The sequence below is a fragment of the Dipodomys merriami genome, unplaced genomic scaffold, assembly GCF_024711535.1.
Source record: "Dipodomys merriami isolate MVZ:Mamm:240054 unplaced genomic scaffold, mDipMer1.0.p SCAF_33, whole genome shotgun sequence".
NCBI lineage: Eukaryota > Metazoa > Chordata > Mammalia > Rodentia > Heteromyidae > Dipodomys > Dipodomys merriami.
This window is the reverse complement of record NW_027204826.1, coordinates 631,817-652,871: the sequence shown is the minus strand read 5'-3', so window position 1 is coordinate 652,871 and position 21,055 is coordinate 631,817. Positions and strand designations below refer to the sequence as shown.

Here is a 21,055-nt window from a genome sequence, read left to right as displayed (position 1 = left end):
TACCATCTTTACTATATTAAGTCGGCCTATCCAGGAGCATGGGAGGTCTTTCCATTTCCTAGTGTCTTCTGCAATTTCTTTCTTTAACTTTTTATAGTTCTCATTAAATAGTTCTTTTACATCTTTGGTTAGGTTAATTCCTAAATATTTTATTTTTCGGGAGGTTATTGTGAATGGGGTTGCTCCCTTTATTTCCCTCTCTTCCTGTACATTATCAGTGTATAGGAAGGCAACTGATTTTTGTGGGTTTATTTTGTATCCTGCTATTTTGCCAAAGTGATTTATGATTTCTAAGAGTTTGGGGATGGAGTTTTTGGGATCTTGGAGGTATAGTATCATGTCGTCTGCAAAAAGGGATAGTTTAACTTCTTCTTTTCCTATGCGGATCCCTTTAATGTCTTTTTCTTGCCTTATTGCCCTGGCTAAGGGTTCTAGGACTATATTGAAGAGGAGTGGAGACAGTGGGCATCCTTGCCTTGTTCCTGATTTTAGGAGAATTGGTTGTAGCTTTTCCCCATTAAGTATAATATTGGCTATTGGTCTGTCATAAATGGCTTTTATTGTTTTTAGAAATGTTCCTTCTATTCCTATTTTCTCCAGAGCTTTTAGCATGAATGAATGTTGAATTTTGTCAAAGGCCTTTTCTGCATCTGTAGCGATAATCATGTGATTCTTGACCTTGGCTCTGTTGATATGTTGGATTACATTTATTGACTTACGTATGTTAAACCATCCCTGTGTCTCTGGGATGAAGCCTACCTGGTCATAGTGAATTATTTTTTTTATGTGTTTCTGGATTCTGTTAGCTAGAATCTTGTTAAGGATCTTTGCATCTGTGTTCATCAAGGAGATTGGCCTGTAATTCTCCTTTTTGGTTGGGTCTTTGCCTGGTTTGGGGATGAGTGTGATATTGGCTTCGTAGAATGAGTTTGGGATAGCTCCTTCCTTCTCTGTTTCTCTGAAGAGCTTGAGGAGTATGGGTATTAGTTCTTGTTTGAAGGTCTTATAGAATTCTGCTGTGAATCCATCTGGTCCTGGGCTTTTTTTTGTTGGAAGACTTTTGATAGCTTCCTGTATCTCATTATAGGATATTGGCTTATTTAATTGGTTAACTTCTTCTTTGCTCAGTTTGGGCAACTTGTATTTCTCTAAAAATGCATCCATTTCTGCCCGATTTTCTTCCTTTAGAGAGTATAGCTTTTGAAAGTAGTCTGTTAGAATTGTTTGGATATCTTGGGTACGTGTGGTGATGTTTCCCGTGGCATCCCTAATCCTATTAATATGGGTTTCCTCTCTTCTTTTTTTAATTAATCTAGCCAATGGGCCATCAATTTTGTTTATTTTTTCAAAGAACCAGCTTTTTGTTTGGTTTATTTTGGTTATGGTTTTCTGATTTTCTAATTGGTTAATCTCTGCTTTTAATTTGGTTATCTGGCTTCTTCTAGTAGCTTTAGGTCCCATTTTTTCCTGTTTTTCTAGCTGTTTTAATTGCAACATGAGATTATTTACTTGGTCTGTCTCCATTCTCTTGATGTGGGCACTGAGGGCAATAAATTTGCCCCTCAGGACTGCTTTTGCTGTGTCCCACAAGTTTCTTTGTGAGGTGTTTTCATTTTCATTGAGTTGTAGGAAATGCTTTATTTCTTCTCTGATCTCTTCTGTTATCCAGGCATTGTTAAGGAGTGTGCTGTTCAATTTCCATGTATTGGAGAAATTTCTGCGGTATGCTTTGTTATTGAGAGCTAGCTTGATTCCACTGTGGTCAGATAGGATACAGGGGATTATGTCGATCCCTTTGTATTTGCTTAAGTTCCTTGCATGAACTATGATATGGTCTATTTTGGAGAAAGTTCCGTGAGCTGCTGAGAAGAATGTGTACTGTGTTGTTTTAGGGTGAAATACTCGGTAGATGTCAGTTAATTCCGCTTGCAGTATGGCCTCTCTTAATTCGGTAGCTTCTTTGCCAATCCTCTGGTTGGTAGACCTGTCCTTTGGTGAGAGTGGTGTGTTAAAGTCTCCTAGTATTATCGTATTGGGATCTATTTTATTCTGTAAGTTTGAGAGCATTTGTTTGACATATCTGGGTGCACCAATATTTGGGGCATATAAGTTGATGATGGTTATATCCTCCTCTTGGATTGTTCCCTTTATTAATATGTAGTGTCCGTCCTTGTCTTTCTGTACTGATTTTAATGAAAAGTTTATTTTGTCAGATATCAGGATAGCTACACCTGCTTTCTTACTGGGGGCGTTTGATTGGTAGATCCTTTTCCACCCCTTCACTCTGAGTTTGTTTGTATGTTTGGCTGAGAGGTGGGTCTCCTGAAGGCAACAGATGGATGGGTCTTGTTTTCTTATCCAGTCCTCAGTTCGTTTTCTTTTAATTGGCGAATTCAGCCCATTTATATTAAGAGAAAGTATAGAGAGATGCATTGTTGTCCCTGCCATTCCGTTTTCCTAAGTTTTTCTTTTTTCCTTTCCTCCTGTGCTTGCTCAGTTAGACTTTGAGTAACGCCTGTTTGGGGCAGGCCCCAGTTCCTGGCTGCTTTCTTCAGGTTGTGTCCCCCCTCTTAGAATTCTTTGTAATGCTGGCTTAATGTTTATGTATTCATTTAGTTTTTCTTTGCTATTAAAAGTTTTCAGTTCTCCATCAAATGTGAATGCTAGCTTTGCCAGGTAGATCAGTCTGGGTTGGCAGTTATTGGCTCTCAGGGCTCGTATGGTGCTTTCCCAGGCTTTTCTTGCATTCATTGTTTGTGTGGAGAGATCTGCAGTAATTCTTATTTTTTTCCCATTGTAGTATAGCTCCTTCTTCATTTTTGCTGCATGCAGGATTGTTTCCTTATTATTCAGATCTATCATTTTTACTATAATGTGTCTAGAAGTGTTTCTCCTGGGGTCTTGCTTGTTGGGTGTTCGATAAGCTTTTGTGATGTAGTTAAGATGGTCGTTTTTGAGGTGGGGAAAATTTTCATTGATTATATTGTTAAATAGGTGGTGCATTCCCTTGCTCTGGAATTCCTCACCTTCGTCCACTCCAATTATGCGAAGGTTAAATTTTTTAGCATTATCTGCTTGCTCTTGAATATCCCTTTGGTTTAATTTGAGTAATTTTTCCATATCTGTCACTTTTTGGTACAGTTGGTGTATTCTGTCTTCTGTATCTGACACTCGACCTTCCATTTCATTCACTCTGTTGACAGTGGCTTCTATTGTGGTTTGCATGGAGGAAATGGATCCCTTTATGGATTCAATGTTGGTTCTCAGAGTACTGATCTCACCTCTCAATGAGGTATGCATTACCTCTAATTTGGCGTTTATCTCACTTCTTACTGAGGTTTGTGCAGCTTCTATTTTTGCATGCATCTCTTGTTTGATACCCTGTATCTCTTTGGATAGTTCATCCTTGTGCTCTTTCAATTTCTGATCAATTTCTCGCTTTATTTCTTGAGTCATTGCCTCCAGCAACCCTTGGAAGTAGCCTTTGTCTTCCATTCCTGCTTTGCTCCCACTGGGGCTCTCCCCTGTGTGGCTGCTGGCTTTTGAGGTGAGCTTGCTGTCCTGGGTGGTAGTAAACCTTGTGATTTTTCTCTGTGATTTTCGCATGGAGGTTCAGGAGACTGCTCTTCAATTTTGTTTTGGTGTGTCTGTCTTTGCTTGGTTGCTGATTCTGTATTGGTAGAGAGAGTCTGTGCCTGATCTGGGTTCTGTTGGGAGCCTATTTCCAGCTGCTATTCTGACTTACTTAGGATTCTCAGCTCTCTGCTGTAGATTGCTGGCAGTTCCCGCCTTTGGAAGGGTTGAGCAGCCTAGACTGCTTGTGTTTGCTCCTACGGGTGCTCTTGTGAAGAACAGATGCTCTGGATGCACTCTCCCAAATGCTGGAGTCTGCTATGGGCTCCTGATGTGTTTTTGTTTATTTGTTTTGGGCTGGTTGTGGGCTTGAACTCTAGGTTTGGGTGCTGTCCCTCAGCTTTTCAGCTCAAGGCTGGCACCCTACCGTTTGAGCCACAGCACCACTTCTGACCCTTTTTGCTTTTGTGATGCTGAGGAATCAGATCCAGGGCCTCATACATCCAAGACTATCACTCTATTGCTGAGCTGCCTTAACAGTCTGAGCTCCTGCTTACTATCAGGTGCTGGCAGCCTGTGTTGCCCAATTCCCAGTCTAGGGTATATGGGTGGAGTTTTGGTGGGGTTTGGGCTTCTCTTGTCCTGGGCCTCCAGGTCTTTTGTTGTCACAGGCGTGCTTCCCCGGGGAGTGTTGTTTCCTGGCTTTCTCCCCTCTGTTGAGGCGTATGCTCAGCTTTTTACTTCAATTGGGAGGAGTTGTTTGTGTTGTTCAGGCGCCGGATCCCCGGGCCTGGTTCCGGCCCCAGCCTGGAGCGCGCTTGTTAGACCTGTGCTGATGTGTATACCACCTAGGTTATGCAGCCTGGAGCGCACTCGTTAGGCCTGTGCTGATGTGTATACCACCTAGGTTATACAGCCTGGGGGACACAGTTCAAATTTCTTCTACTGTTGGTAGTCTTGACCCAGGGGCACTGTTCCTGGCTTGGGCATTTAAGCTCCCTTCCAGGGGCGCTCTTGCTCTAGCCTGGCCAGCTGAGTGTGCTCCACGGGCTGGTGGAGCTCTCAAACAGTTCCCAGTTTTAGTGGGTCCTGTGGTCCGGGTGTTGGGGTAGGGAGTCTAGGTCAGGGTCTGGGGATTCCCTCCAGCTCTGGTCTCCCTTGAGGGATACACTTCCCCTGTGGGGTACTCACCCTGGAGCTGGTTGTTTCTGTGTGGTGTAGGTCGTCAGTTGTTGTTGCAATCCGGGCTGGGTTGGGCGGTGGTGGCTCTGTGTGATTCTTTTCTGTCTCTGCCTCTGTCGAAGCTGTCGGGTCAAGAGTGTCCCCGCTCAGGCAGCTTCTTCGCGGTACCTCTGGGGCCCGAGTGGCCCCGCCGGGTCGTTGCGATCGTGATCGGGCGGGCGGGTGGGTGGTCTGCAGACAGTTCCCTTTGCGCGCTGCTGGCGGTTTTGGCGGGATGGAACCTCTCTGCTCGGGTGGAGAGTGCCGGGTCGTTGCGATCGCCATCGGGAGGGCGCGCTGCTGGTGCCGAGCGGCTTTGGCGGGATGGAGCCTCTCTGCTCGGGTGGAGAGTGAGGGGTGGGGGTGGGATCCTCGTGGAGACTCCCGGCTGGTAGGCTTCTCTGTTCCTGGCGATCCGCTGTTCTGTAAACCAGTACCTGGTGATCTGAAAGCGGCCCCCTGTGTCTCTGCTGTGTCTCTTGGGGCTCCCGCAGCCCCCGCCGGGCCGGCTGGCTGGCGGCTTGGCGCACTGCCGCGCGGCCAGTAAAGGTTGGGGGAGGGGTCTTCGCTTTTCTTCTGAAATTCTTCTTTTCCTTTGTTTCTTTTTTGTTATTCTCCGCCTCTGGTTTTTCTCTGAGTGTTCATCTTTTTGTTGTTGTCGGTCTCTTGGGGAGATTAAGCGTTGGAGCTCAAACTCTCTTTTTGGTTGGAGAGAGCTGTGGCGTTTCCCTACTGCCCCGTCGCCATCTTCCCAGAATCCTGTAAAGGTTATTTTAACAGGATTACTTTGGAAAGGATAGCATTGGCCACGCAGGGGGTTTGAGGCAAATCTGGGGGTCGAGATTTGCCAGACAAGGATAGGGAGGGCCCTTGTGCATGATCCAAGAGCCCATCTCAGTTACCTCACATCCCCACCTAGCACAGAAATAAACATCAGTCCCACCACAGTTAGAAATGTCCGAAGCAGTTCAATTAATTCCTGGGCATATATAAAAGTCAGTATCTCGTAAGATCATCCTCTTCAGAACCTGGGAGCAGGCTGGGTATTGGGAGTTCCACACATGCGGCACGGTGCATCCTCGTGGGCCCCCACATTGAACCACGATCCTCAGATCTCAGCCTCCTGAGTAGCTGTGATGACAGGCGTGAGCCACCAGTACCTGGCCTTTTCCCTCTTTTTTAAGTATAATTTTTGCTAAATATAACAGGTTATAAGAGAGTGTAAGACTTAAAACAGAAACTGTGCTTGTATTCCTGATGCCAGTGGCTCAAGCCTATCATCTGAGCTACTTGGGAGGCAAAGATCGAAGGATCACAGTTCAAAATCAGCCTGGCCAGGAAAGTCCATGAGCATTTCATCTGCACTCAACTACCAAAAAGCTGGACGTGGAGGTGCGGCTCAAGTGGTAGAGCATGCCAGCCATGAGCAACAAAACTAAAGGACAGCATCTTAGTAGTTCAAGTCCCAGGACCTGTGCGGACACACTTGTGCATATGCATACACACACACAATTGTGCCAGTGTGCTTTCAGCCAAGCTCTTCCTGAATCCAGTACTGGTCTGTCTGAGTTCCTGCCTGCGGTGCCCCAGGCCTTACTGTCCTGCTGTGACTCTGTGTCATCTCTTCCATAGGAGTTGCATATGGCCAAATTCCAAATAAGAGCGCGAGCTTCTATGCTATCAGCTAGTGTCGCCCTTCTCCCCATCCAAACCCTCTCTCCACCTCTGTGGTTGTTTCCATCCTTCGACTCTCAAGCTCCAGTTTGCTGGGCACAGCTCTGGCTGCCCAGGCCAAAAGCCACAGGGTGGCATCACCCCCAGCCCTCCCATGGAAAACCACAGGAATGAAATGGGGAGACTTGGTCAGGGGAGAGCCTGGGAGTGGGAGGAATGGAGAGAGCAGGCTGCCAGCAGGCACCTCGTCACAAACCACCAACTGTGTGGGTGACCAGGGGAGCTGGGCAAAGGGAGGTGCTGTCCAGGGACGAGGACACAAAAGCCTGGCCTAGTACTTGCAGTGATGAGGTGAGCAAGAGAGAGAGTGAAAGAGAGAGGGGGTGGGAGAGGGCGAGGGAGAGGGAGAGAATGAGAATGAGATCACAAACACCCCATGGTGCTCATTAGCGTTTAACTGACCTCACTAGAGCCCAGTGAACGCTCTCACATCCATGCCACATCCCCTGAGCACGCAGAGCAGGAGGAATACAATGACCCCTTCTTGAGCAGCCACGCTAAGAGCTGCCTGTTTACTTACACTGTGCTAGGTTTCATAGATACCTCTTCAATCCTTCCCACCATTGCTAGGAAAGCATCACCACCAATGTCCCGAGGAGAAAACTGACAGCACAGGTCACTAAGCTGACACATGGCACATGGCAGCTTTTCTTTTCTTCTTTCTTTTTCTTTCTCTCTTTTTTTCTTTCCTTTCTTTCTTTCTTTCTTTCTTTCTCCTTCCTTCCTTCCTTCCTTCCTTCCTTCCTTTCTTTCTTTCTTTCTTTCTTTCTTTCTTTCTTTCTTTCTTCCTTCCTTCCTTCCTTCCTTCCTTCCTTTTTGTGCCAGTGCTGGGGCTCAAAGTCAGGGCCTCATACTCTTTTTTTTTTTTGCTGGATGTGGGGCCTGAACTCTGGGCCTGGGCACTGTCCCTCAGCTCTTCAGCTCAAGGCTAGCGCTCTACCACTTGAGCCACAGCACCACTTCCAGCTTTTTCTGCTTATGTGGTGCCGAGGAATCGAACCCAGGGCCTCATGCATGCAAGACAAGCGCTCTGCCACTGAGCCACCTTCCCAGCCCCAGGGCCTCATACTCTTGAGTGACTTTTTCACTCAAGGCTGGTGTTCTACCACTTGATCCACACCTCCACTTCTGGCTTTTTGCTGCTTCATTGGAGATGAGAATCTCCCAGACCTTTCTGCCCAAGCTGGCTTTGAACCTTGATCCTCAGAGCTTAGCCTCCTGAGTAGCTGGTTGGTGTCTGGCTCTTTGTTTTCTTCTTCTTCTTCTTCCCCCAGTACTGGGGTTTAAACTCAGCCTTGGGCTCTCACCCAGCTTTCTTGCAGTGGGCACCCTACCAACTGGAGTCATGACTCCAGCCTTGCTTTTTGCTGGCTGATCAGAGAAGGAGTCTGATGGAATTTTCTGGCTCTCAGCCCCACTAACTAGCCAAGACTATAGGTGTGAGCCGCTGACACCTGGATGGTAATTTTATCATTTATGAATTATCTCAATTAAATTGTTTCTCTTTAATACTATATCCTCCTAGAGCAAAGGATGTATGAGGCCTTCAAAGATGAAGAGCAAACTTCTTGCTTGGCTAGCAAGAAAGGAGACAATATCTGATTTCTCTCCCAGGTCACCCTCCTCATGTGGAAAATGCTCCTTTACTATAGTAAATTTGCTTTCCTTTCTCTTATTTGCAACCAAAACATCTGAGATGTGTTTATCTTCCACTTGTGCTGGGGCTTGAACTCAGGGCTTCATGTGTGACCAGATGACCTGCCCATGGTTGATGGTTGACCACGTCAGCCACGCTCCCAAGCCTCTAATATTTTATTTGATCTCAGCCTTCCGAGTAGCTGGGATGACAGGCCTGAGCACCAGTGCCCGGCTTCCTAATTCTTCAAGTCAGGTGTTTTGGAATTCTGCTGGGACATCAGTATAGAACTCATGTTGTCTCTGGGAAATCAGATATATTTTTAATTATCCTTCTTTATTTTTTTAATCCCCCAAACACCCAGAAAGAAATGTGTATAAATAAATGAAAAGCGGTGGTGTGTGTATAGGAGATGAAAGGTGAGTTCAAATGAGAGGTCTGGGGGACATTTGGGGAATTTCCTGAGTGGAGGGAGAGCCGTTTAACAGAAGTGAAAATAGTTCAGTGCGTCTAGAAACTCCTGACCTGACATTTTGGCTTTCTAATGAGCACCGCTGGGGTATCTGTAATCCCCCCCACCTCTGTCTTTCTCTCCTCTTACTCATTTTCCTCACATTGTCTTGCAGCAAACATCCTTGTGACATTGCTGAAACACATTCTCTCCAATGGTGTGCTTTGGCCATGTGGCCAATTAAAATCACAATTAAAAGTACTTCTGGGGGAAAAAAGAAAGAAAGAAAGCAAGACAGCAGATGGTTCCTCCTTGTATAAGGTGGGAAAAAAAGTACTTCTAAGCCAAGTGCCAATGGCCCACTCCTGTTGTCCCAACTACTCAGGAGGCTGAGATCTGAGGATTGTGATTATGGTTCAAAGCCAACCTGGGCAGGAAAGTCTTGTGAGATGCTCACCTCCAATGAACCACCAGAAAACCGGATGTGGAGCTGTGATTTAAGTGGTAGAGTGTCAGCTTAAAGTAAATAAGTTCAGGGACAGCGCCCAGGCCCAGAGTTCAAGCCCTAAGATTGGCATACAAATTGTTTTAAAAAGCAGGAAATAGAGGTATGATTCAAGTGGCAGAGCACTAGCCTTGAGCAACAAAGCCAAGCAAGAGTGTGAGACCCTTGGTTCAAGACCCAGCAGTAGCCCCAGGACCAGCACACACAAACAAATAAATATATGTAATATATTTTATATATAATGAAGTATATGTAATATACCATATCATAGTATATGTTATATATCATAGTGTATATTATTATATATACTATGACATACATGATACATAAAAATATAGCATATATGTTATGCATATTGTACATTAGGACTGGCACAAAATCTATACTATATTTTGTTATTATATATAATAAAAATAGAGATAATTTTTAAAATAAAAAGCATATTAAAAATCAAAAGATTTATTAGAATTAAAACAAAATGCCAGCATCTGGCCTGGGCATCCCTGGTCTTTCTGCTGTCCCCAACCAGGCCTTCCAGCATCTTCCAGTGCAAGGGTTACTGCACCTCCCCTGCCCCCGCTTGGTGGGTTTTGGGGAGACCCATACAGTCATCCCAACTCCTCCAGACCGTGCCCCCACCCCAGGTCCAGGCAGCACAAAAATGAAAATGCAAGCTCACCCTCCATCTTTCCTTGAGACTGGAATTCCCTGAGGCCCTGACTCTTTGGCTCACTGGCTGGTGCTCTACCAACTAAGCCACGCCCCAGCCCCTCTCCCTCCACCTAACTGCAGCCTGTCAAGGTTCACCGAGAGGCTGCCCAAAAATCCTCGGCTACAAATGTTGAGACTGAGTTTTATCTCATGAGATCAAAAGCACAAGAAGACAGCTTCAACCCTCATGAAAAATGGCTATTCTCAGAAATAGAAAATAATTCTGGGTCCCGTGAGGAAGAAGAAATGAGGCGGCCACTCTGTGAAATCACATGGTGGTTCCTCAAAAATTAAAACAGATCCAGAACTCCTACTTCTGGGTGTATTCACAAAAGAAGTGAAATCGTACATCCATGTCCCAAGCTGCATCAGCCACAAGAGTCAGTTGGTGGAAGTAACCCATCAAAGTTCATCAAAGATGGATGGAAAAACAAAATGTGGTCTACACATACAATGGAATATAATTCACCCTTGAAAAGGAAAGATATTCTGATTCCTATCACAATGCAGAAGAACCTTGAAGACCCTGTATTCGATGTGACTGCACTTATACAAGGGACCTAAAAGCAGAGCTCTAGCCTTGAGCTGAAAGGCTAAGGAACAGTGCCCAGGCCCAGAGTTCAGGCCCCCACAACCAACTGACCAAGAAAATAAATAAAGTTTTATTGTTGAAAGATTAAAAATTAGAATTACATTTTACAATTGCTAACTGCTGATTTTGCTTTTGTAAACTTGCTCACCCTAGCACTAACCCCCCCTCCCTTCTGGAAATAAGGAATTGAGTAAAAAGTCTTGGAGCCCAGATGCCGGCCCCGGGACAAGGTCTGTGGTCATAAATAAAGAACCAACAAGTAAATTCCCAAAGTGGTCAAATGGGACCCAAGAATGGGACCCAAGATAAAGACCCAGGATAAGGACCACCTGGCAAGTCCAGCAAACTAGGCCAAATGTTAATCAATCACAAGCCCAGGAGTCTGGGGTCTTTCAATTGTAACATGGCAACATCCAGTTGAGTAGTGAGGATAGAGACTCCCTAACCCCTCTCAGCCCCTGACTCTTTGCTGGACCCTGGCTGGACCTGCTTCCTGGGCTTCCCAAAGACAATGGCAAGCCTGTGACCATGGGCAGGGGATGTGGCCAGCTATGAACATGCAGCCAATCACATTCCTGAGCATCTCTCTCCTCTTTGATGTCCACATGAATGAACTAATTTGCCCTGCCCCTCACCATTGCCTGTTACCTGAACAACCTTATCCCCAGTACTCAGCTCCTTATAGCAAAGGTAGGCACCCCAAAGTCATTTACAGGCTCTCCCTTTTGGTTATGTGTGCCATGTTAGGCAGAGCACAGCCTTGATACTGTCTCCATATGGGGAATAACATGGTTTAAGGTGACAGAATGGACCATAGTGGCTTTCTGATAGACCTAGTTAGGATGAACTACTGGATCCTGAGCTACATACAGCCTAGCTGGGATTCCCGTGGTTAGGCTAAACTACAACTCCCAGGACTCCTGTGGTTAGGCTGAACTACAAACCCCAAGGTTCCCTCTACTGCAGGTTTCCGGTCAGGGCCCAGAGCCCATTTGAAGTTCCATGGCAGAGCTGGAGGGCTGAGGAGCTATCTGTGGAGCAGCCATGTGCTCCCTGGTCTTCCTGCTCCCTGCTTCAGATTCCCCAATTCCTAGGCCAGACATGTACACTTTGTTTGCTGCATGGGAACTCAGTGAGAGAGATAACAGAGAAGCCACATCTTGAGAGGTCAAATCCAGAGTGTTTATGGGAGATCTGGTGCAGATGAACCTGCAGCCCTGCAACTACACTTAACACTGTCAGAAAACTGAGCCATGAGAGCAGGAGAGGGGAGAAAGGGCAGAAAAATGATCCCAACAAACCATCAGCTCCAATGGAGAGCTGAAGTGGGCCGCCATGGTGACTGGAGGAGAGCCAGGAGACACAGGCATGGCATCATGGTGCCTGAGCTGGTCTGGGCCTAAATAGGGCCAGGTCAGGGGCTAGGGTCACAGGAGTCTTGTGATGAAGGCATAGGACTGACAGGTCCAGTAACCTATCATCCAAGTCCCCACCTCTGCCTCTAGGAATTCAGGTATGCCCATCATCAGGGGGTGGGACTTCCTGACTTTACCACAAAGACAAGATGGCACCAGTTAAACCCAATGCCCTATCGTCCACCACATAGCCAAAATGACACCAGTAACACTCAGGATCCTTATTTCAGTTTCAAGAAGAAGCACCCTGCCAGGCGCCAGTGGCTCATTCCTGTCATCCTAGCTACTCAGGAGGCTGAGATCTGAGGATAGCAGTTCAAAGCCAGCCTGAGCAGCAAAGTGTGTGAGACTCTTATCTCCAATAAACCACTAGAAAACCGGAAGTGGCACTGTGGCTCAAGCGGTAGTGCACTTGCCTTGAGCTGAAGAGCACAAGGACAACCCCCAAGCCCAGAGTTCAAGCCCCATGACTGACCAAAAGAAAAAAGAAGAAAAGCAGCACCCTGGGTCCCACAAAACATCCTGCCTCCCCATCCGTGTGGCAGGTCCAGGCCACCCTCGAGTCCCTGTCCTTTACTGTGGCCGACTCCCTGCCACTCCCCAAGCCCTTGGTGTGGGAACTTCAACCTCTAGGCTCCAAGAACCACATTCCTGCATTAGTCCCTAGAAGAGATCCCGTGATGTCTTTATCAGGTCAGGCTATGGCTCTGCTGGAAGTCAAGTAGCCAGGTGACTGAAAATGGTGATCCACGCAGAACGACCCCATGTTTCCCAGAGCTCGCCTCACAGTGGAGGAAATGGGCTCACAGTGCCCCAACAGAAGGAAAACAAGAAAAAAAAGAGGGGAACCTCACAGCAGAAGCATGGACAATGGCAGTCTGCCAGGCCTGAATCATCACCTCCCTATGGCCAGCCTTGACCTTGACCCCTAGTGACCAGCCTTGACCTCAGCCCCCCATGAACAGCCTTGACCTCAACCCCCAGCAGTGTATGACTCTTGCAACTTCCCTTTCCGGAAGGGAACCTTCAGGGAAGGGGAAAGCCTTTGTGCCAGAAGAGATTTGCTTTTAAAGAAATGCAATGTGTCGGCAGGAATCTTAGAGGATAGCGTGTGTGTGTGTGTGTGTGTGTGTGTGTGTGTGTGTGTGTGTGTGTGTGTGTGTGTGTGTGTAAACACGTTCCCTGTTCTGTGTGTGCAAAACAGAGTGAGGGAGGCCTGAGGCTGGGACAGGGGAAAGGTCATTCTGCAAAAATCCCAAAGCAATTGTAGAAAATGATGGGCATTCATCTGCCTGCAGTCACAAACGCCCAGTCCCTGTGCAGCCTTCCCGTGGTATAACTCAGCAGAATTATGACTCTCACCGGGAAAACAACACAGCTCCTCCCAGGCTGCGATGCGAGACGCGCGTACAGCCTGTACCCAGACAGCACGCCCTGGGCAGCCTGCAGCCAGTGGGGCTTGTTCATAGGAAATTAATGATAAATCAATCTGCAGCCACTGCCCATAGCGAGTTTAAAAAAAAAATTTAAGTCTCTGACTGATATTCTAGCAATGGAAGAATTTCACAGTAAACAAGTACAATCTTAGCCATAATTGGATGACAAAATTGGGTGCATGTGTTGCTAAAAAGAGGCAATCTGCAATTTTCACAATGAGCCTCTTCCCCAAAAAGAGGCCTCGAGATGAGGGCGTACTAGAATCAAGTAAAGGCCCTGGGACAGGGAAGCTGTGGGTTTTGAGGGAGGAAGAAGAGATTGCAGAGAATGTGCCCACACTGGTGAGAGCAATAGCATCACCTGCAACTGCACCCTGCAGACAGCTGACCTGTTCATGAGCCAGGAGACAACTTGATTTTCTTTTCCCCAGCCTGGGGGGAGTGCTGGTACTAGGACTTGGACTCAGGGCTTGGTCACTATCCCTGAATTTTTTCTCTCAAGGCTGGTACTCAACCACTCAAGCCACAGCTCCACTTCTGGCTTTGGGCTGGTTCATTTGAGATAAGTCTCACAGACTTTCCTGCCTGGGCTGGCTTTGAACTGCGACCCTCTGATCTCAGCCTCTGAGTAGCTGGGATGACTAGTGTGATCCTGTCTTGTGCCTGGCCTGTATTTGTTTTTCTATGAGTCAGGTCTTTTCCCTCTTCGGCTCTTTTCCAGCAGGTGCATTGTTCTCATGCTGATTCAGGTAGCACTTGGGGAAGTCAGGATGGGTGTGACCAAGGGCCTTCACAGAGATCCATCTTGGGAGTCAAGAGGACCAAGTAAGGGCGCCCGCACTTCTGGGGGGGGGGGAGGGAGGGGTGAGACCGCCACAGCCCTCACCTAGACTCCACCTCCCCTGAGAGATGTTCTGAAAGAAAGCTGTATCAGTAGGCAGCAGAGGGAGGACAGGAGAGGAACCACCACCTCTGGGAGAGGGAAGTGGAGGAGGAGGAGGTGGTGGTGGAGGAAGAGAAGGAGGAGGTAGAGGAGGAGGTAGAAGAAGAAGAGGAAGAGGAGGTAGAGAAGAAGGCGGAGGGGGAGGAGAAGGAGGAGGAAGTAGTGGAGCAAAAGGAGGATGTAGAGGAGGAAGAGGAGAAAGAAATAGAGGAGGAGAAGGAGGAGAAGGTGGAGGATGAAGTAGAGGAGGACGAAGAGGAGGAGGAGGAGGTGGTAGAGGAAGAAGAGGTAGAGGAGGAGGACTGAGGGCCAGCAGACACCTAGCTCTACCACCAGAAAACCAAGTTTGGGTCTGCTGCTGAAGGTGAAAAGCACACACACTAGTGTCCACCAAGGAAATGTACATCAGGGGAAGGAGGCGGGGCACAGAGCAGCGACTCATGCCTGTCAGCCCAGCTGCTCGGAGGCCTAGATCCGAGGATCCTGGTTCAAAGACAGCCCAGTAGGAACGTCTGAGAGACTCTTATCTCCAATTAACCACCGGGAAACCGGAAGTGGTGCTGTGGCTTAAGTGGTAGAGTGCCCAGGCTCTGCACAGAAGGGAAGGGGAGAGGAGGAAGGGGGAAGGGGGAAGAGGGAAGGGGAAAGGAAAGGGAAAGGGAAGGGGAAGGGAGGAGAAGGGAGGGGAGGGGAGAGGAGGAAGGGGGAAGGGGGAAGGGGAAAGGGAAGGGAAGGGAAGGGAGGGAAGGGGAGGGGTAAGGGGGAGGGGAGGGAAGGAAAGGGAGAAAGAAAGAAAGAAAGAAAGAAAGAAAGAAAGAAAGAAAGAAAGAAAGAAAGAAAGAAAGAAGAAAGGAAGGAAGGAAAAGAGAGGGAGAGGGAAGGAGGGAGGGAGGGACGGAGGGAGGGGAGGAGGGAAAGGAAGGGCAAGGGAGATGCCACATGGCTCTTGCATCTTTCAGCCCCACCCCACCCCAGGCCCCAGGGTTCATCTCCAGCCCCCTCTCCCCGATTCCAGCCCCTTCCCTGCAGGACCCCCTCACTTTCAGGAAAGCCACTGACTGCACACTCATGGACCTGTGAGAGACAGATAACTTCCTCACGGCTGAAGTGCTGGCGAAAGGCACACCATTTTTCATCTCTGATTAAAATGTCTAGGGGAGAAATTAAAAAATAATTCAGCCCAGCGGCTCACGCGGGGAGCTGCAGGATTGGTGTGCAGGAGGGGTCTAGGGGTCATGGGGATTCTGTGTCATGCTGCCACGTTCTTTCCAGGACAGTGAGCAGGCTGCTGGGCACTGCCACACTCACGGGCAGCATAGCCAGACGCCCCTCAAGCCCGCTTCCCAGCCAGGCACAAACCGGAAGTCATTGTTGTGTTTTGTGTTCTGGAAATTCTGGTTCCATGCGTCCAGGGTGGGAGTAAGAGCCTTGGATGATCATAATGTGGTGAGGGCAAGCACTGGTGCTCATGCCTGTAATCTCAGCTACTGGGGAAGCTGAGACCTGAGGATCACAGCCCGGAAAAACCATGAGATGCTTATCTCTAGTTAACCACCAAAAAGCTGGAAGCAGAGCTGTAGCTCAAGTTGTAGAGCACCAGCCTTGAGCAAAAGAGCTCAGGGACAGCACCCAGGCCAGGAGTCCATGCCCCAGGATTAACACACACACACGCCCCAGGATTAACACACACACACACACACACACACACACACACACACACACACACACACACACACACACACACACACACACACACACACACACACACACACACACACACACACACACACACACACGGTAAGAAGCTGGTTCGCCCAGTGAGTTCCACTTTTAAAATCACTAGGAGAGATTAAAAAGCCAGTATTACTGAGTTCCATTCCTGCCTGTGACAGACTAATTTATCCAGATCAACTCTTCTTATCAAGATCAAATAGAAATATTCTTTTAACTCAGGGCCTGGGCGCTCGCTGTCCCTGAGCTCTTCAGCTCAAGGTAAGCATTCTACCTCTTTGAGTCACAGGGCCACTTCTAGTTTTCTGATGGTTAATTGGAGATAAGAGTCTCCTGGACTACCCAGGCTGTCTTTCCATCAAAAGCCTCAGATCTCAGTTTCTTGAGTAGCTGGGATGACAGGCGTGAGCCACTGGCACCTGGCATCAACAGAATAAATTTTAAAAAGGCAGATGCCAGTGGCTCACGCCTGTCATCCTAGCTACTGAAGAAGATAAAATATGAGGATGAAGGTATGAAGCCAGCCTGGGCAGAAAAAGTCTGTGAGACTCTCTAATTAACCAGTAAAAAACTAGAAGGGGAGGTGCGGTTCAAATGGTTGAGGACCAACCTTGAGTGACAAAGCAAAGCAAGATTGTGAGGCCCTGAGTTCAAGTCCAAATACTGGTATGCACATGAACACCTGTGCACACGCATGCACGCACACACACAGAGTACAATCTCACAGAGAGTAAGTGGGGGAGGTGGGGCATGAACCCACGGATTCTGGTCTAGCCAGTCTGTGCACAGCTCCTGTGTCTCTGCACGGCCCTGCCCTTCCCTCCCTCCTCTCTTGCTCCACAGGAAGAAGATGGCATCCATGCCCCTCTGGCCTGTTCTGAGCAGCTGGGGTGCCCCTGCAAGAAATGGCCTAGTGCTAGCTAGCACCTGGGAATCCAGGTGGTGCTCACCCCCCCCCCCCCCCCCCGCTCCAGTCTGTGTTTAGATAGCAGCCCTTCCCAGCCTTGGGTGAAAAAGTTAATAGCGCTCAGGAACTGAGTTCAAGGTAAAACCAGCATCATCCTCATCAAAGACTCTTCCTATGCACACAGGCCTGTCTCCCAAGATTCCAGGTGGAGGGGGACAAGGAGGGGGGCGAGGAGGAAGAGACAGGTGGAAAGGTGGGGGGCAGGGTGGTAGAGAGAGGAGAGCCAGGAGCAAAGGGAGAGAGGAGAGAAAGGAAATAGTGATATGGGCTTGGAGAAGCAGATGGAATTCTGGTCTGATTACTGACAGACAGAGACACTGACTGACTAGTCAGTCAGTCTGACTAGAGTCATCTGACTCCAGGCCAGATGAATTTTGGGGTTTCATAAGAGAGACAGAGATAGAGAAGAGAGAGAGAAGGGAGGAGGGAGGGAAGAAGGAGGAGAGAGGCAGGAGGGAGAGAGGAAGGGGAGGAGGAAGGGTAAGGAGAGAGAGCAGGATGGAGAGAGGAAAGGGGGGGAGGGAGGGAGGGATGTAGAGAGGAAAGGGGGGGAGGGAGGGAGGGAGGAGGAAGGGAGGCTAGTTTAAGTCAATCCCACTCTGTGGGTGCTGGGACCTGGGAAGCACAGTCTTCAGGTCCAGGACCCCAAGGGCTCAGGGCAGCCACTATGCTAGGAACAGGAGACTGCCGTGCCTGCTGACGCGAGCTGGCGGGGCACACCTGAGCCGGGCTCACGGGTGCTCACGTTGGGGCAAGGCCTCGGCCTCGGTGGTCTATGAAATGGGCACTGGGACCATACCAGGCTGAGAAGCAAGCTGGTGCCTTCCTCCCCGCTCCCATCCCTCCTCTCCTCTCTCCCTCCTCCCCACTCCCATCTCTCCCTCCTTTCCTCCTCTCTCCATCCTCACTCCCATCCTTCCTCTCCCTCCTTCCCTCCTCTCTCCCTCCTCCACACCCCAACTTGGTGTGTGCTACAGAAGGACACAAGTGAGATCTCAGCAGGCCATTCCTGTGCCTCAGGCCATGCTCCTGGCGCTGGCCCCTGCGGCTACTATGGGCAGGACGGGCAGGGGGACTGCTATCAATCACATGTACACGCCAGTACTGGGACTGGAACTCAAGGCCTCCAGCTCTTGCTTAGCTTTAGTTGTTCAAGGCTGGCACAGCCACAGCTCCACTTCTGACTTTTTGGTGGTTCACTGGAGATAAGAGTCTCAAGGGCTTTTCTGCCCTGGCTGGCTTTGAACCACAATCTTCAGATCTCGGCCTCCTGAGTAGCTGGGATGACAGGTGTGAGCCATCAGAGCCGGCTGCCTCCGTCTGATCTTAAGTGAGCCTCTGTACCTCAGTTTAGTAATTCACTCTCGGTTGGTATACTTAACTTCTTCTCTCCCCCCCCCCCAACCCAAAATGCCTCAGGGCATTTTGGCCTCTGGAGGATACCTGCTGCCTAGGCCATAGACACCACCACACCCCACGCCCACTGTCTTCCCACGTAGGCATGGAAAGTTTGTGAGCCTCTCCTGTCATCCTAGCTACTCAGGGGACTGAATTCTGAGGATTGTGGCTGCCACGCTGACAGGTACTGGGTATAGACTGTCACCCTTTAAGGAGTTGCAAGCTAGGCGCTGTGGCTCTCACCTGGCATCCTACTGAGGAGGCTGAGATTTGAGGATCGCAGTTCAAAGCCAGCCCGGGCAGTTAAGTCCGTGAGACTCTCCTCTCCAATGAACCGCTTAGAAAAACAGAGGTGGAGCTGTGGCTCAAGTGGTAGAGTTAAGAGCCTTGAGAAAAAGAGCTCAGGGACAGCACCCAGGCCACAAGTTCAAGCCCCAGGACTGGGGTGCTCGCGTGGACGCATGTGTGTGTACACACACACACACACACACACACACACACACACACACACACACACACACACACACACACACACACACACACACACACAGCATGAAAGCCTCTGCCCAAAGAGGCATCTCGTTCTTGGTGGAACCAGCAAGCCAAGTGTTCTACCCGGCCGGGTGGGGTTGGACAGAAGTGCTGGGAGGTGGGTGGCTCCCCTTGCGAGGTGGGTTGTTAGGAAACAGCAGCTCTCTGTGGGCTGCGCTGGGTGGGAGCCGCATGCGCAGAGCGGGAACAGGCGATGGGCTGTACCTGGGTGGGAGCCGCATGCGCAGAGCGGGAACAGGCGATGGGCTGCACCTGGGTGGGAGCCGCATGCGCAGAGCGGGAGCAGGCAGACGGTGGACAAGAAGGCAGCCGGCAGCTGGTCAGCCAAGCCGTCATGGCACGTGGAAGTCGGCGTGCAGCCACTGCTGGAGGCCCTTGGCGGAAGGCGGCGTTGGAGCTGAGGGGCTCGGGTGAGACCCCGCTGCAGGCGGGGCGCTGAAAGGGGCAGGCCCACAGACGGGACGCCGGCTCCCGGGCGATGGGGCTCCGTGAGGACATCTTGTCTGGCAGGAACTGATCCTGAGGGCAAGCCTGGCCGGGGGAGCCCAGCGCCGTGGGCCCCGGGCATTTCTGCTCAGCCTGGCCACCACCCCAGCCACGGCCCCTCTTCCAGCCGTGTGGGGGTTTACTAGGCTCCGCGGCCATCCCAGGGACCACACGGAGGCCAGGCAGGCACAGGAACAGGATTATGCTACGGTTTGTTAGAGGGAGGGGAGCGCGTGGGGGTCTGCCCCCAGCCAGGTGGCAGGTCGCTGCGGGGCAGGAAGGGAGGTAGGTGCTTGGGCCGGTGGGGGGGGGGGGGAGGGTGGGTCTGGGTGGAGCTGAGGACCAGAGGTGGGGACAATGCTAACAGGATTCACCAAACGTAAAGTCTCACAGACTTCCCTCCCCAGGCTGGCTTTGAACTGTGATCCTCGGATCTCAGCCACCTGAGTAGCTGAGATTACATGAGCCACAGCACCTAACAGATCTTTGTCCTGGACCTGACTTATTTTGCTTCACAAGACAATCTCATTAGATCCACTTCCCTGCAAGCAATATAATTCCATTCTTAAAGCTAAATAATTCTTTTTCTCTTATCTTTTTTTAGGTGCAAGACTGGGACTTAAACTGAATATCTGACACGTTGACTCACAACCAAGCCACTCCTCCAACCCCACTAAATAATTCTCTCTCAAACACTATTTCATTCTTCTTTATAACTAAATAATCCTTTTTCCCATCCCCCGCCCCCGGCTGGCCCCCCCCCCCCCCCACCGTGTGTATCACAACAAATGTCCATCTACCTTTTAAAGGTTTTCTCAATAGGAAGACAGAATGCATCCTGGAACGAAACCCTCGCTCTTCCCACTGCAGAAATGAGGGCAGGCTGAGCAGCGTGGACAATGACCCTGGGGGCGCGGTTCCCCAGAGCTCAGAGTAGCGCATGGCACAGACAGTGCTCCAGACAGTCTGCAGGCAAGGACAAGAGGACATTCTCCAGGCTGAGATGAGCGAACACATGCGTCCGGCCTGCTTGCCCTGCAGCATCACTGTCAGGGGAAAGATGCTAGGGAGCGCTGCATGAATATTGCTCAAAATAAACCTTTAGAAATATCCAGTCAGGCACCAGAGGCTCATGCCTGCCATCCCAGCTACTCAGGAGGCTGAGATCTGAGGATCATGGTTCAAAGCCAGCCTGGGCAGGAAAGTCTATGAGACTCTTCCCTCCAATTAACTAGCAAAAAGTCACAAGTGGAGTTGTGGCTCAACTGACAGAGCACTAGCCTTGAGCAAAAAAGCTAAGGGAGAGCACCCATGCTCTGAGTTCAAGTCCCAGGACAGGCACAAAAAATTTAAAAATCCAGAGTTTTTAGCTGGGCACTGGTGGATCATGTCTATAATCTTGGGAGGCTAAAATCTGAGGATCAAGGTCCAAAGCCAGCCCAGGCAGGAAGATCTGTGACCAGCAAAAAGTCACATGGGGAGCTGTGGCTTACATGGTAGAGTTCTAGTCTTGAGCAAAAAAGACAAACAAGAGTGCAAGGTTCAGAGTGCAAGCCCCAGTGCCAGCACGCACAAAGGAAGGAAGCTTCCATCCAGGAAGCAGCAGGAGCTGGTATGGAGCATGCTGTTCTGGCTGGGCAAATAAAGTCCTCATGAAATAGGACAGAATCCCCAGGGAACTCTGTCCCCACACTAAACACCAGC

At 49.5% G+C, this 21,055-nt stretch overlaps 1 protein-coding gene across 2 annotated transcripts in view; it reads right to left on the bottom strand.

Annotated features, from left to right (window-relative positions):
- Positions 1–19,653, bottom strand: part of LOC138841855 (uncharacterized) — a 28,511-nt gene extending 8,858 nt beyond the window's left edge. For both annotated transcript variants that reach the window (XM_070042767.1, XM_070042766.1), the window contains exons 1-2: positions 19,070–19,653; positions 4,765–5,553 (exon numbers count right to left, since the gene is read on the bottom strand). In XM_070042767.1, the coding sequence (XP_069898868.1) occupies positions 4,886–5,553; positions 19,070–19,433 (1,032 nt within the window). In that variant the 5' untranslated portion in view covers positions 19,434–19,653 and the 3' untranslated portion in view covers positions 4,765–4,885. The remainder of the gene's footprint in view (positions 1–4,764; positions 5,554–19,069) is intronic.
- Positions 19,654–21,055: the final 1,402 nt, after the last annotated feature.